At 37.4% G+C, this 16,832-nt stretch overlaps 1 protein-coding gene across 3 annotated transcripts in view; it reads right to left on the minus strand.

The window, feature by feature from the left end:
* Positions 1-15,758, minus strand: part of EED (embryonic ectoderm development) — a 31,903-nt gene extending 16,145 nt beyond the window's left edge. Inside the window, exons 1-6 of one of the 3 annotated variants that reach the window (XM_028515575.2) lie at positions 15,104-15,758; positions 9,079-9,231; positions 7,041-7,133; positions 3,935-4,000; positions 2,480-2,605; positions 1,597-1,678 (exon numbers count right to left, since the gene is read on the minus strand). In XM_028515575.2, the coding sequence (XP_028371376.1) occupies positions 1,597-1,678; positions 2,480-2,605; positions 3,935-4,000; positions 7,041-7,133; positions 9,079-9,231; positions 15,104-15,217 (634 nt within the window). In that variant the 5' untranslated portion in view covers positions 15,218-15,758. The remainder of the gene's footprint in view (positions 1-1,596; positions 1,679-2,479; positions 2,606-3,934; positions 4,001-7,040; positions 7,134-9,078; positions 9,232-15,103) is intronic. The other 2 variants (XM_028515574.2, XM_028515573.2) reach the window with 2 other exon arrangements.
* Positions 15,759-16,832: the final 1,074 nt, after the last annotated feature.

A 16,832-nucleotide genomic window follows, 5' to 3' on the forward strand; every position in this document is an offset into this window, starting at 1 on the left:
TCATTCAAAACTTTTACCCATTTTTAAATTTGAATGTCTCATTATTATTTACCAATAACAGCCCTTATTAGATATATGATTTAGGAACATTTTCTCCAGCCCTGGCTGGTGTGGCTCAATGGACTGAGTGCCGGCCTGTGAACCAAAGGGTCGCAGGTTCAATTCCCAGTCAGGGCACATGCCTAGGTTGTAGGCCAAGTTCCCAGTAGGGGTTAAGAGGCAATCACACACTGATATTTCTCTCCCTCTCTTTCTCCTTCCCTTCCCCTCTCTAAAAATAAATAAATAAAATCTTTAAAAAATTTTCTCCTATTTTGTAGGTTAGTTCTTTCACTTTCATGGTGGTTTTGTGTGCAGCAAAATTCCTAGTTAGTTGAAAAGCTGATTGAAAAATGCTCTTACTGACACACTGGAGGAAGAACAGGGTTAAAAGTTAGAATATTTAGAACAAATGAGGTATTATAGCCTCTATCACTTGTAAAATAACACCCAACCCAACTACTGTTATCAAGAAAGTTATCAGGCCCTGAACAGGGAAGTTCAGTTGGTTGGCATCTCACCAAGTGAAAGGTCACCAGTTAGATTCTGGGTCAGGGCACATGCCTGGTGTGAGGGCCATGTGTAAGAGGCAGCTGAATGATGTTTTTCTTTCTTCTTCCCTTCGTCTCTCTCTAAATATAAATAAAATCTTTTTTTTTAAAAGTTATCAGTTCTTAGGTGTCAATTTCCAAAAATAAATAATTTCCTAAGAGTTTTAATTTGAACAAACTGGAGAGGAGGGGTTATATATATGACAAGCCTTTTGGAAAATAAATGAAACCTTGGCCCAGTAGCTCAGTTGGTTAGAGTGTCATCCCATACGCCAAGATTGCAGGTTCAATCCCTGGTCGGGGTGCAGTTGTGATTCTTGTGAATCAATCGATGAATGCATAAATAAGTGGAATAATAAATCGATGTCTCTCTCCCCACCTTCCTCTCCCTCTAAAATCAATAATTAAAAATTAAAAATAAAGAAAAGAAACTTGACTAGAGTAATAATTTAGAAGAGAAAGGACAATCAAGAACAGAATGTAGCAATAACAACCCAAATCATTTCAGAGAGCTCAGAAAAAATTAAGAAGCCTGTCTAAATCAAAATAAACTTATAATGCTGATACAGGAATACAGAGAGGCAATGCTAAATATATGAAAAATATCTCAAAGAGCTTATTCTGTAGAACTTTGCTTTTTAAGAAATTCTAAAGGGAATCCTTTATAAAACAAAAGCTTTTATATATAAATGCAATAAGGATTTTCAGATGCATTATTTCTTATTATATTACTGGAGAGAGTGATAGTTGCAAACCTATCTTTAAAATGCAATACAGCAAATAATGGAAACAAAACTAACCCTCAGTACCAATTATTTTATTTCTATATGATATCACAGTATATTTCATGGTCCCTTTCCCCAATTCTTGGTTTGGGGATGCTAATATAGCCTATGATTTTGTTTTTGTATTAAAACTTACTGTTCTAAATTACTTTTAAATATGGCTTTTTCCCCTTAGAACAGTTTGTCCCTTAAAACAAAAAGTAACTATTCCCTTCTCTTACCTTTACTGACTGAAAGGAGAAGATTTGGATCTCTTGGGTGGAATTTCAGCTCATTAATAGCATTTCCATGGCCAACATAGTGCTATAATAAATTTAAAACATATCAGCTTTCATATAAAAATAAAATTCTATTGTAAAATAGCTAATCTGTAAGTAAATCTTTGCTAAGAAAAATGATTATAAATTGTTTTTCATTAATGCTAAGAGAATGAAAAAAGTTTCACTTAAAGTAATGGTTCTCAACCTTGGCTACATATTAAATCACCCAACAAACCTGAAGAAAAAAATAACAAGATGCTCAAATACCACATGCAGATAATCTAATTTGATTGGATTAGCAGAGGCAAGGCAAAGATTTGAAAGATTCTCAGGTAATTCTGTGTCCTCGGGGTAAAAAAACTTTTCAAGTGACACACTTAGTATCAACTTCCAACCTTTTAATACTAGTTAGCGTGCCTTGAAAGGTGGACTCACTCTTCTATTATTATTCATTTAGAGGTTCTAAAAATAAGGCAAGGCAGAAGGAAAGAAATTAATGCAAATTGCCCTGGTCAGGTAGCGCAAATGTTAGAGTGTCATCACATTCCCCAAAATTGCGGGTTCCATCCCCAGTCAGGGTACATACAAGAATCAACCAATGAATGCATAAATAAATGGAACAGATTAATGTTGCTCTCTCTTCCTCTCCTCCTTCTTCCCTCTTTCAAATCAATAAATAAATTTTTAAATGATTAAGACTCATCTAAAGGATGAAATAAGCAAAGTACAAATTAAATTAGAAATTGTAGTCACTTAATTCCTTTAGTTTTAAATTCAACATGACATGTTTTCACAGATCTGCATTCAAAAGAAAGCAGATGTACAATTTAACCAGAAAACCCACCTTTATGCACTGCATTGTTATGGGATTAATTATCCTGATTATGCCTCTAGATCCAGCCACAGCCAGCAGAGGATGGCTTGTATTGCTATCATATGTCCATGCACAAGTATAAAAGTTTTCATCAGCCTACAAAATGCTGGTTAAGAAATATAGTTTGTTTTTGATAAGTAAACAGGTCAACGATTACAATACATGGAATCCTCCAAAGAACTGCTAGAGTTTTGACACAGAAGTTCTTATTCTTTACGCCACTACATTTAAACAATGGTGACTTTTAGGTTTAAAATCTCTATCAAATGATCAAACAAAACCAGTCTTCCACTCAATTTTGATTATTATTTAGCTCTTTGTATAACTGTTTTGAAAGCAGCTAGATAATATGTAAGAGATGGGCATGGCTGTGTCCAAACAAAATCTGATTTACAAGAACAGGTGGGTAGCCCATTACCTCAATTAAGAAACCAAAAACAAACAGATGGCCAGCCCCAGGGACTATTCTTTGCAGACTTTTGCTCTATGCTAATACTTCTAACTATGTGCCTCTAAACAAAGATGATTAACTATTCAGTTTTCCACTTTTTCCTCTGTGAGACCTTCCCAATATGGCTGCAGGTCACTTCATTCCATATTACCTAGGAAAGACTGAAAGTCCTTGTCTTTTCTTGTTTGCTAAGTTTTCAAATAGATCTAGATGGAACATCTTATTTTTCATCCAACCCTTTGGCTTTTTTAATTTTTTTCTTTATGAACTCATGTTTTGCGATATTTTGTTTCCTAAACAAACTGGACATGTGTGTTTTTTCCCTGTAGGCTTTGTGGATCAAATACTTGATATGACCTCCTTCTGATCAACCCAAGTTCATCAATGTAACTACTCTGAAATGATACCATTCTAGACAAGGTAAAACAAGCAAAAAAACCCCACTAAATCCCCCCCCCACAAAAAAACCCAGAAGTACGCCCATGCCTTTCCCTGCCCCCTCTCCTTCCTCCCAGGTGTGGAACCTTTGGCATTCCCTTTCCTAAGGGCCAAGGGCCCTTCTTCTGCTTCTGTACCTTGTTTTCTGAGCCTATAGAGCCCTCCTGGCTCACTTCTACTACCTCTGCAACTTTCTGAATAAACTTTCTCTTATAATCTGAAAACAAAACAACAAGAAAACAGGAGGTTTTTTAGCTACTCTTTCAACATTTGTCTGTTACTGGATTTCCAACACTCAACTCTAGCCACCTGTACCATCCTCCCTTATATCTACTCTACAGTGAATTTCTAGAGATTAGGAAAACTACATAACTAGATACCAGAAATTTCCTGGATGGCTGTGAAGGAACAGTATTAGTTAAGGTTAAGAAAGAACAATATAACTTTAGGGGTCTAATTAATTTAGAAAAGGTTCAGTGTACTTATGAAAAGTCAATTTCTTTACCCAAAGATATTGAAAACTCAGGAAAGGATACATCAGCATCTACATAGGATTGCAATAGCCGGATTTCTCCTTGTGAGTGACATTCATATAAAGTAACCTAATGAAAACAAAATACAATAAATTTTATCTCAAACACAGAAACACATTTTTAGCTTTTAAACATATTTTAGTCACAACTGTATCTTTAAGATACTACAGAAACTATTCTTTTAAAATAGCTCCTTTAAGCACTAACTACTATGACTCAGTTGGTTGGGCATAATCCTGCAAAACAAAAGGACACCTGGTCAGGGCATATACAAGAGGCAACCAATAGATGTTTCTCTCCACCCTTTTCCTTCCCTTCCTCTTAAAGCAAAAAGCAAAAGAAAATAGCTCCTTTAATTTAAGGAAGACATTATAAAGTCTAAGGCGTTACATAATTTCCAGAATATATTAAATATTATAAGACTAATTCCCTGTTAGCAAGTTAATTTTGATTGAGAACAGAATATCAACACCAAGAAAAAACATTTTGTGAACCAATGTCACCTCAATAAATTCAATAAAAAAAAAGGGAAACAAATATAGGTGTATATACACCTATATCTACACCTTTGTAGATATGAACAAAACCCATCCCCATCATTTATGCTGTGACCTTTGACTAACCTCAATGTCCTTAGTAAGCATATGAAAGCTTTCCAGTTAATGATTGTCTGTGTTCCCTAAAATGTAAACCTAATACTTTTGTTAGTAATGGCCAGGATGAATATCAAACTGGTGACAGTATTGACCACCGGAAGTATGAGCACAGGTGCTACTGCATTCTTTGTCCCTCTGTCTTGCAATTAACAGTACCTGAGTTGTATTATAAAAACAGTACAGAAATAGGAGTCTTTAGTGGAGAATTGTTCAAAACTGGGCAGTCTGTCTACTCAGGCCCAATCTTCCCATAAGTAAATTACCCTATAATAAATTGTTTCATTCTATTAATTCTGCATCCTCTTTTGGTCTGAAGATGCCTTCCCATTACGGTGGCCGTTAGACAAAGAAACTGTGCATTAAAAATTCACCACAGACAATAGGAAACGGTGCACATTAAAAATTACATCCTCTTGCCCTGCCTAATGTGACTCAATGGATTGAGTGCTGGCCTGAACCAAAGTCAGAGCACATGCCTGGGTTGTGCGCCAGGTCCCCAGTGGATGGCTCATGAGAGCCAAGGACACACTGACGTTTCTCTCCCTCTCTTTCCCTTGCTCTAAAAATAAATAAAATCTTTAAAAAAGGGTCACATTCTCTTATTTCTTTTTTGTTCAAATGTTTTATTTATTTACTTTTTTTAGAGAGAGGGGAAGGGAGGGAGAAAGAGAGGGAGAGAAACATCAATGTGTAAGAGGTAAAAGGTTGCTCCTCACATGCTTCCCAAACCAGGCATGTGCCCTGATTAGGAATGGAACTGGTGACCTTTTGTTTTATAGGCCGGCACTCAATCCACTGAGCCACACCAACCTTGGCTATGTTCTTTTATTTCTTTAAGAACTTAAGCACAATACTAAAGCAGCATAATATTTTATTTTACTCTACTAAAATAACTTATGGAACATTTCTCAGATTCACCTCACTTTCCCTTGACCTGAAGGTAGACGACGTAACTTGTATTTGTTGTCAACCCATTTTCAAACTAGTCCATTCTCCCATCTTTCTGAATACACCAATCTAGTTCCACATTATTCCTCCTCCCACCTACTAGAATACTGATGAATACCCAGAATGTTACCTAATAAAAACTTAGAATAATTTTTCCCTTAAGTGATTTCAATTTAATAGAAAACTCCTGAGACTCTCTAGAAAGCACTTAGAAAGTCTCCTGTTCTCCACTTATTTACTTATTAATAAATCTTAGAATCCACATGCTAAGCCCCTGGTTCAACTAAAAAGTTAAATAAGGATTTACATTAAAAATGTGCCTAGCACCCTGATCAGTGTGGATCAGTTGGCTAGGCATCGTACTGCAAAGTGACAGGTCACTGGTTCAATTCCCAATCAGGGAACATGCCAGGATTGTGAATCCAGTCCCTGGTTGGGGTGTGTGCTAGAGGCAGCTGATCAATGTTTCTCTCCCTCTTTTCCTGTCTCACTTTAAAATAAGTAAATAAAGTAATAAATAAATAAATAAATAAATGCACAGTTAAAGAAAAAAGTGGCCAGCATGCTTTTTTTCCATGTACTTTTCTCAGTTCAAGATAACTCTTGGCTTCCTCAAATAAAACAAATCAAATGTTTACTGCAAATAATTAAAATACTTTCAATAATTACTATGTATATTCCCTGGATTTATGCTTTGCATTTATATAGAGGATTAAGAAATCAGACTTCTGCCCTGGTTGGTGTAGCTCAGTGGATTGAGCACGGGCTGTGAACCAAAGTGTCGCAGGTTCGATTCCCAGCCAGGGTACATGCCTGGGTTGCAGGCCATGACCCCCAGCAACCGCACAATGATGTTTCTCTCCCTCTCTTTCTCTTTCTTTTTCTCTCTCTCTCTCCCCCCCCCCTCTCTAAAAATAAATAAATAAATAAATACAATCTTAAAAAAAAAAAAGAAATCAGACTTCTTGTACAAATTAGAATGACAAGTTATTACAATCACTTCCAAAAGAGCAATGTCAATTCTTTCAACAACTCAAAAACAAATTATTAACACAAAGTATAAACAGAAACCTGTTTTGTGAACAATTGGGAATAAATAATATGCAAAATAAAGATGTATTTTCAGTCATGAATTCTAGGTTTAATTAGACAACATCTAGAATGCTTCATTCTTACAGAAAGGAATAATAATGTCCAACTGGCCATGTCCACAAAATTTATCTCAAAATCATTACTGTTAAGCCCTGGCCAGGTAGGTTAGCTGGTTACAGTATTATCCCAATATGCCAAGGTTGCAAGTTCAATCTCTAGTCAGGGCACATACAAGAAATTAACCAATGAATGCATAAATGAAGTGGCTGTTTCTCTCTCTCTCTAAAATCAATCCATACATAAAATTTAAAAATAAGAAGTACCCTTTAAAAAAATCATTACATTTATTACATTAACACCAGAATCTACTGTAATAATCTAACCAAATGCCAAACAGATCCCTTAATACTCACTCTGTTGCTTCCCACAGTTGCAAACACTAGTGGATCCCCTTCTTTACTGTGCCAGTTGAACTGAACTCCAAACAATGGCTGATTATGATCCTCCTATAAAATAACCATGAAATAAGAAAAATCAATATATTTTAGAAACCAAAAAGTGGTAGTAAACTGGCCATCCCCCTTACAACAGTTTTCAAAAATGGAAGCCATTGTTTTGTGGTAGAACACATAAACTGACTTTTGACTCTGAAAACATCCATTTGTCCAGTTTTCAAATTTAAAATATCAGTATATGATAAAATTTATAATAGTCAAAGGCTTAAATCAGAAGTTAGGTAACAAGCACTGACCTATGAAAATAGATATTTGCCTTCTATTTTCTTATATTCAACCATATTTTTCTAAATCAAAACTGGATTATTGTGGCAGATGCATTTCTCAGGATGTAAGAACACAATTTATTTTTCTGAAATTGGAAACCAACAAGTGACCTAAGTAAGAGTTGCTACAAATTCTTTAGCACTGGCTAAACTTGATTAGGTTTAATTTTTCCCTTGTAAAATGAAACATGTCAGACACCACTAAAATCATTGCTTTCCATTAGTGCTAGAAAAACAGTTTTAAATAACCTTAAATTTGGGTCCTAAAAGAAAAAAATCCCAAGTTCTGTAATAAACAAGTTTGGTAATTGAACAGTGGAGGCCAGAGAAGACAATGGACTACACCTTCAGCTACCAGGAGGCTGGCTATAAGGAGGTGTATACAAAAAAGTACTCACTTCTGTTCAGTTATTTTTCAGTCTCAGGATTTTACTGGCAATCTCTTGGCATAACAGTAACTTTCATTTCACTTAAAGATACTGTTTCCACTTTAAAAGTCTAACAACTTTCACTTCTTACCCTTTGAAAGGCCATAGCTTTAAGCTTTGAAATATTTAATCAAAATATTTAACTGACACTTAAAGCAACCTTCCAGACACACTATCTAAAAATAGGTTGATATAACTAAAATTTAACATGAAACCATAACACTTTACCTTTCAAAAAATATATACTGAGATTTATCCCCTTCTTTTAAGAGTATAATTTGACACACACTGAACAATGAATTTTGTTACACAAATAATTTGCACATACTCATAATTGTTTATGCTTTCTGAAGACTTTACCTGAAAGTATACTTGTATGTTTAGAATAGATTCTAACTTACATATGTATAAGATAATGTAATGCAAAGTTCTGCTCAGCATTATGGACAATAACTCCAAATTTACAACAAAAATGAATATATGTAAAGAAAAACATTTTAAATAAATAGCAGTAATCCCTTTTATAAATGAGGAAGAAGTAATTTAAATAACCCCAATTACTTGTCTTCTACAAATATTGAATAGTCAAACAATTTTTAAAGGCTCTGGTTGGGTAGGTCAGGGGTAGAGCATCATCAGATAAACCAAGGTTGTGGGTTTGTTCCCTCATCAGGGATCGAGAAACAGCAATCAATGCATAAATAAATGGAACAGCCCTGACTGGTGTGGCTCGGTGGAATGGGTGTACAGGAAACCAAAAGGTCATGGTTTCATTCTCAGGGCACATGCCTGGGTTGGGGGCGAGAGCCCCAGTAGGGGACATGAGAGAAGCAACAGATAGATTGATGTCTCTCTCACACATTGATGTTTTTCTTCTAAGTAAATAAACAAAATCTTTAAAAAACATTTTTAAAAAGAGTTAAATTTTTTTTAAACTGCAGAAACTAAGGCATCTCTTTCAATTTATGCTATCTCAAAGTCAATGAGTTCTCTTTAGTAACAGGTACCTGAAAGTAGCATGTGTTTTTACCCATTTGAGACAAAACAAAAAAAGCTAAACAAATGTAGAATGGATTATAACTATGCAGTATTCAATCTGCACTACAAAATCAAAATTTCAAAGTACTATAATTTTAAAATGTTTTTAACTTGACAGAGTATCTTGAGCATAAAAACTTTACCACTAATAAATAATTCTGCAGCCTAGTATTCAGTCAACAGGATTTGTATTCTGCACATTACCTTGAGACTATTTACACATTTAAAAGAATATTTGCATTTCTTTGACTTCCATTTTCCCTTTCCCCAACTTTTTCTTCCAGGTGCATTTGGCGTGTTTGTAGGTGTATCAGGGCGTTCAGTGTTTGTACCACTTTCAATACTGACAGCATCATCCTGTAGGCATAAGTGAAAAAAAATCACATGAAACAGCAATACTGTACTTCGGCAGCAAATGACTTTACAACAACACACTGGTCTTTTTTAGCTCTTCACAGAAGGTACCGTTAGATAAGAAGTTAAAGAGACGCTGCCCTAGCTGGTGTGGCTCTGTGGACTGAGTGTCAGCCAGCAAATCGAAAGGTTGCTGGTTTGATTCCCGGTCAGGGCACATGCCTGAGTTGCAGGCCAGGTCCCCAGTTGAAGGCACACGTGAGAGGAAACCACACATCGATGTTTCTCTCCCTCTTTTTCTCCCTCCTTCACCTCTCGCTAAAAATAAATAAAATCTCCAAAAAGATTAAAAAATAAAATAAGTGCAAGAAAGTTTAAGTAAGAGGAAATAAAACAAATAGAGAACTAAATACAAAAAGAAAAACAATGACAAAAAAGAGAGCCTAAGAAGTCTTTTGCATGTTAGGGTTGCTGGGGTTCAAACCCACGGGTATGACTCCTAAAGCTGTCTTAACTGCGTGTCTTATTTACAATATATTTACTTGACTGTTGCTCAGCTTTGAGACTTAGGAAAAGGGAGTGGCCATCTGAAGCTGTAGTATTATTACTTCCAGCTTTAGATCTAGTTTCTGAAAATCCTGTTATTCAAATTATGCTTATTTAATAATACAAACCATTCAAAATTTTTTAAAAACCCTACATATACTGTACAGTGAAATTTGATTCATAGCTCTAAAATAATAAAATAGGTTTACAGTTGTTCTTATGGAAAACAATACAATAATTAATAATGATACAAGAATAAAACGTTTTACATAGTACTCAACTGTAAACCTGCTTTTACCCCACCCTATATGTTAGAACTCCAGAAACTCTTACCAAGTAAGTTCCTTCTAAATCAAGGAATGGCGGGAGAAAACCTTGAAAATTCAACTAATTTATACCTAATCTCCAGTTCTTGGTGTATATTAATGGCCCACTCATCTCAGAAGATTTCACTACCTCCTTTGATTACATATTCCAATGTGTTCTTAGGAATAGAGATTTATTTAAACCTATCACCTTAGGGCAGTAGTTTCTAAATACATTCCACAGGAAATCTTTTTTCACGGAGTGCATATTAAATGTCTATGAGAACACAGTCTAGGAACCACTACCTTAGGGGATATTTCTAAATTATTGCTTTCTAAAGCTGGTTTTATACTGTAAAGGGTAAAATTAACCAGAATGTCAAAAAGTATATTAAAATTTCACTTAGAAACTAAAAGGCATTATACAGTAGTTCTTGGGGGTGGTTTGCAAAACTGCAAATGGTTCCTCCCAAAATGACATGCGTTTTAAATATAGTTATTATGGAATATACTGATTATCTGGGGTGAAAGGAAAAGGAATGAAGCGGAGAGATTGCACAGTAAGTGCTTAATAAAAACTTGAGTTGTACTTTAATGTAAGTATAATCAGCCTTTACAGATATAAAAAAGTAGAACTTTTAAGTTCAATTCCTAGACTGAAATTACCCTTTTCCTCTCCCCCAATTTCTCCCCACATTTCAGTTGTATTTACACAGTTAAAATCTAGTGTAGAAAACTTTTCTAGTGTAGAAAACAGTGCTAATTCTGTCTTTAAAGAGGAGGTTCAAATGTCTTCCCTTCTCCTCTGAAACAAAAGTTTTTGTCTCCATTTGCAATGTTACCTCAACATTGTTTTAATCCTTATAAATCTGGACTGTTTGACTTAATACTTGCCCAGTCCCTCACATGAGTAAAATAAAATGTTTAGCCCTGGCTGGTGAGCTCAGTGAATTGAGTGCCAGCCTGTGAACCTAAAGGTTACTGGTTCAATCCCCAGTCAGGGCACATGCCTGGGTTGCGGGCCAAGTCCCCATTTGGGAGCATGTCAGAAGCAACCTATCAATGTGCGAGAGATGTATCTCTTTCATCTGTTGACGTTTCTCTCCCTCTCTTTCCCCTCTCTCTGAAAGTAAATAAATAAAATCTTAAAAAACAATGTTTAACATGTTGCTCTGGCCAGGTAGCTCAGTTGGTAAGAGCCTTAATACACCAAGGTTGCAGGTCTGATCTCAGGTCAGGGCACACACAAGCATCAACCAATGAATGCATAAATAAGAACAACAACAAATCAATGTTTCTCTATTTCTCCCTTCCCCTCTCTCTAAAACATGATTTAAAAATAATGTATGCATGCCCTGGCTGGTGTGGCTCAGTGGGCTGAGTGCTGGCCTGCGAACTGAAAAAAAAGTCACAGGTTTGATTCCCAGTCAGGCACATGCTTAGGCTGTGTGGGTCAGGTCCCCAGTTGGAGGCATGCCAGAAGCAACTGATCAATTGATGTGTTTCTCCCACATAGATGTTTCTCTCCCTCTCTTCCCCTCTCTCTAAAAAATGAATAAATACAATCTTGGCTGGTGTGCCCCGTGAAATTGAGTGTCTCTCCGGGGAACTGAAAGGTCACGACGGGTTTGATTCTCAGTCATGGCACATGCCTAGGTTGCAGACCAGGTCCCCAGCTGGGGGCTTGCAAGAGGCAACCAATTGATCCTTATGTCTCTCACACATTGATGTTTCTCTCCCTCTCTTTAAAAGTAAATAAATAAAATCTTTAAAAATTAAGTAAAAAATGTATTCACTTACCTTTTTGTGAAAATTATCTTTTAACACTAGAGAAATGAAATAATAAAACTGCTAATCAAGAAGCCACACAAAACACTGTCAATAATAGGGTACATTACATTTTTTTCCTCTTTTAGGTTCGATTCTGGTCAGCACTCATGCCTAGGCTGCGGGCCAGGACAGGCCAGGTCCCCAGTTGGGGGTGTGCAAGTGGCAACCAATAGATGTCTGTCTCCCTCTTTTCCCCTCCTTTCCTCTCTCGCTAAAAAATAAATAAATAAAATTTTTAGTACCAACTGCTCAGGCTACTTTAATTCCAACTCAGAAACACCATCCTTTCTCCACTTGCTTTTGGCCTTCTTGTCATTATTCAGCTCCCTCAAGAGTAAAACCACTGCCCTTGTTAGCTTTTTCTAACCTTATTTTTATAGGGTTTTCTATTCCCTTCCTTTACTGCTTTCCCTTAACCTATGTCCTAAATCTGGGGTCCATGGATAAATTAAGAGAGCCTGTGAATTGAAATGGCCAAAAAGAAGCATTTTAGTTTTCACCACCTTTACCTGAAATTTAGTCCTTCCTTCTATTACAGGCAAGTAACATACATGCTGATGTTACTATAGGAGTTAGTCTCACCAATGAAGACTTGGTATTCATTGTTATATCACTTTATAGTTGTTGTATACCTCAGAAAATTGTCTATGCCCACCATAACTATCAGACCTGCTGCTACATCTAGTTACTTATTGTGCTAATAAAGAAGCACTTAAGCACATTGACAACAGTGTGATTGCTGGGTGGAGGAGGGTATAAGGGGATTAAACGGAAAAAAATACAATAAAAATTAAATAAAATAAAAAAGAAGCACTTAAGCAAAAAACATATAACACAGAATATGAACACTGTGGTGATAGCCAGAGAGAAGGCGGGCGGTGTAGGGAGAGCAAAGTGGGGATAAAAGGGAACAAAAAGAGATTTGGCTTTGGGCGATGGTCTCACAATGAAGTGTGCAAATATTTGAGTTGTACACTTGAAATCTGTATGGTTTTATTCAATGTTACCCGATAAACTCAATTAAAAAAAAAAGTGAGAAATCCAGCAAAACCAGAGGGTGTAGTAGACAGAATAAGGCTCAGAGTAGTTGTGACAGAAAAAAAATGTTTGTTTTGATTTGATAAAAAAATATTTACTATAAATCTAAAAAATTAGAAAAATATTTTATTAAAACAAACCTCAACATTATTATAACATTTTATGATTTTTATCATTAATTTGTTTGTAACTTTTTCACTGTATTTTATACATTAAAAAATGATATTCTGAGAAGGCTTCACAGGATTCATTAAGGTGTCCAAGAAAACAAAAAAGGTTCAAGTTCCCATCAGGATGGAGGGACCAAAACAATGGCTTAATCCCATCATTTGCTTGTGAATAGCTTTATGTGCAAATATATTCCCTAAGAGGCTGCAAAATGAAAGTAGGCTTTCAATTCATTTGGTCTCCTGAAATTTTCCTCAGTCTAAATTATTGGTATTTTCATTACATTTCTGCATTATTTAATATGTGGAAGGGTCAAAAACATCAATTTACACTACATGATCATGAAATAAGTAACAGTAATTAAATAACACTGAAACAGTATTTGCTACGAGGCAAGCTTCAAGCACATTCACTTAATCCTTACAAATGCTCCTGAAGGTAAATACCATTATTATCTCCATTCTTAAAATTAAGAAACTGAGGCAACTAGCCTTGCTCAAGGTCAAGCATCCAGTAAGTAGTAGAGTGAAGATTTTTAACCTAACATTTGGAGCCATACTGTGCCCCTATTACTAACCTAATCTGCCTAAAGAAATTTAAGGCAGAAATAAAACAGACTCCAACAACTGGAACAAAAAAGTAAGTTATTTATACAGTATATATATAATGAGATTGGGAAGAACAAACAGAAAAAAAAAGAGATTTAAAGTACCATTCAACTACTAAGCTTTCCAGAAATTTTATGTCCAAATTCCAAACTGACAAGCCCCTAAATATCTTTCTTCTATCTACAACGAGTTCCTTTCCCCACCTCTTCAGTGAAAATTTTGGTCATGACACCATGATATATATACCTATACATAGAGAGATATAGATATGTATCTCTCTATATAGAAGTATATATATACATTTCAATCAGTGATGTAGGGAGGTGTAGAATTTAAGAACTGGATGTGTAAGATGATCTATTTATTCCTAAAACTAACCAATGTGAGAAAATGAAGAATTTACACCACTTTCCTTTAACACTTGAAAGGTTTTTTAAAGGTATTCAGATGTCATTGCCATATAAGCATGAAAAGGGGTTCGCATTTTTGAGTACTGTCTTTGAATGGACTGTCAAGACATTTTGCTGACCTTATTGGATATATTGAAACAAGAAACTGAAAATTAATGGTCAGTTCAGTTACTACTGGCATCTCACCTAAACACAGTTGGGAGTAGATCCATTGCACAGCTGTTTTGTTAATCTAATTCCAAAACACAATACACTTGCGAGGCCATGAGCCCACACCTACCTTTACCACTGTCACCTAAAACCTTCTAGGTTGTCTCCTTTATTAGTAAAAACGTACAAAAAATTAACTATCCCTTCCCAGTCCTTCCTCAAGGGTGGTTTTCCCCTTCAAGTCAGAAGACGACCCTTTCATTCGGCTCCTCCTTAAGAAAAGCTGACTGTCCGGCATTCCCCATCTCCACGGACAGGACAGAAGCAGACACAAAACCCCCTTTTACGAGTCACCAAAACCCCTTAAATTAAGATCTATTCTTCCCATCCAGCTGTCTGTAAGAGTCTAGGAGTGACATGGTCTCTAAATTCCTTCAAAACGGTCCGTTTTGCACGCTGACCTCTCCTTCCAACTTTTAGAAAAACCTCTAACTTGCCTTTTAAACAACCGAATCTCAGCCCCGCACTCTCCCCAAATCCTCCAAAGGCCCAAACACGCCTCATCCACGCAAAGGGATCTGAGCAGACCCTTGGCGCTATCTCCTAAACCACACTCCGTCAAGTTTCTGCTTGCTCTCTGCCCCAGCTCAAAATCCCCATAGAGACAAGTTCGATTTTCTCTTCCACGCCCGCGTTTTCCTGAGCGTGACACCTCTCCCTCCCCCAACAGCCCGCGCGCCCGCCCCCGCTCCTACACTTTAAAAAGAATTTAAAACTTTCACTACATAGTCCCGTCTGGACTGCTCCGGGGTCCACTCACATTCTCGTCTCCAGAAAGGTCCGGGTTGCTGTTCTCGTCGCTGCTCAGCTTTTGCTTCTTGGCCGCAGGCATGTCTGTTCCCGCCGGGGCTGTAGACACTTCCCTCTCGGACATATTCCTCCGCCTCCCTCCAGGTTCCTGCCGCCTAGGGCGGGGCCTCCGCCACACCGCCGTCAAGCAAGCCCGGCCGGAGCTTGCCGCAAAGTTGCCACTGCCGCCGCCACCTCCACCGCTTCCCCCACCGTCGCAAACCGCGCCCAGCCGCCGAGGCGGGCGTGCGTGCGACCCCGCCACACTGCTGAAAAAGGGGCGCGCGCGCGCGCCCTCCTGCGCGGCTTCCTGGCTCCTTCCCTCTCCTTACTCCCGTCTTGCCCTCTTCCCGCCGCCCTCCGGGCAGTTTGCACGGAGAGGTGTGATCCGTTGGCTCTCGAGGGCAGTATTTCCTACGCCCCCCTTTCCCACTACCGCCTTGAAAAATAAGAGGCGGAACTCAAAGGGATGCTCCCTCACCCCCTTTCTCCTTCCAAAGACGTTTCAGTCGCAATTAGCCCAATCCTTCGATCAACGACCCGCTGCAAGGACTCGAAAGTCTGTGGAATGGACTAGACCACCTATGTCCCAGGGGACGGGGAAGATATGAGAAGTAACCTTTTGGGTTAGCGGTGTATGTCAACTGTTCTTAATTTTGAACTCAGAGGATAAAGCTCTCAAGTTACCCACAATACTGTTCACAATTTAATTTTTGGTTAAGACCAGAAATTCGAAAATTGTAGACTGCATTTCACTTATCTCCCCCATCTAGCAAATGGAAGTTACCGCCTAAGAAGTACGCATGCGCCGGGGTGTATTCTCGCGCTGGGTTACCCGGGCCCTCCTCCTTCAAGCTCCTCCTCCTCGAAGTCTTGTTTGCTCAACTAGGTAGTCTTCATCTGGTATCAGTAGCTCAGGTTGGATATGAAAGTGCTACCAAATTATATTTTATGGACACGTCCTGAATTCTTGATGGATATTTATTGCAATGAATGATTATCCTCATCCAATTGATGCCAATATTGGGTAAGGTTTAAGTAGGAATATCCTAAAATGATGATTTTAGACCCTCTGATTTATGGCCCAAAGTGCTCTGTTTTTTAACTGTGAAAGCATTATCAAGTCTCTGTACAACGCCAATGCCCAAAAGCAATGGTCATCTCCAACTCGTATGAGTCTGAGACATAAACGACGGACACGATTTTTTGGCACACCAGATACAATACAATTTTAGGGGAAGGCAACAAAGCTATTAAACTTCACCAAAATGTTTATCTCTGTAAATGTGACCATGTTTAGGTACTTGACAGATACCACATACATTGGTGAGCCCGGTGGATTTGTTACATGGGTCATTAAGCCACAAAACCAAATGAGCAACAGGAAAAGGAAAACGGCAACAGCTACACACAGACCCTCTTTTTCTTTTTTTCTTTAGAACTTGGTTATAACTTCTTATGGGGGGGTGGCGCGGGACTCATCCTCATGTGTAAAAATGGGATAGGAAAGAACCTAAACTTTTGTGAGCAACGACTTGATAGAAATATTTTCTCTTTTAGACCTCATTACACTGTCCAATGGATAACCGGTATATATTGCCCCCGTATTCTGGTGTACAGAATTACTTTTGCATGATGCCTTAACAGACAAAATATCATTATCTCTTTCATTATCCGCAGATTGCAAGTCACTGTTTTAA

This window comes from Phyllostomus discolor, chromosome 6 (genome assembly GCF_004126475.2).
Source record: "Phyllostomus discolor isolate MPI-MPIP mPhyDis1 chromosome 6, mPhyDis1.pri.v3, whole genome shotgun sequence".
NCBI classification, from domain to species: Eukaryota; Metazoa; Chordata; class Mammalia; order Chiroptera; family Phyllostomidae; genus Phyllostomus; species Phyllostomus discolor.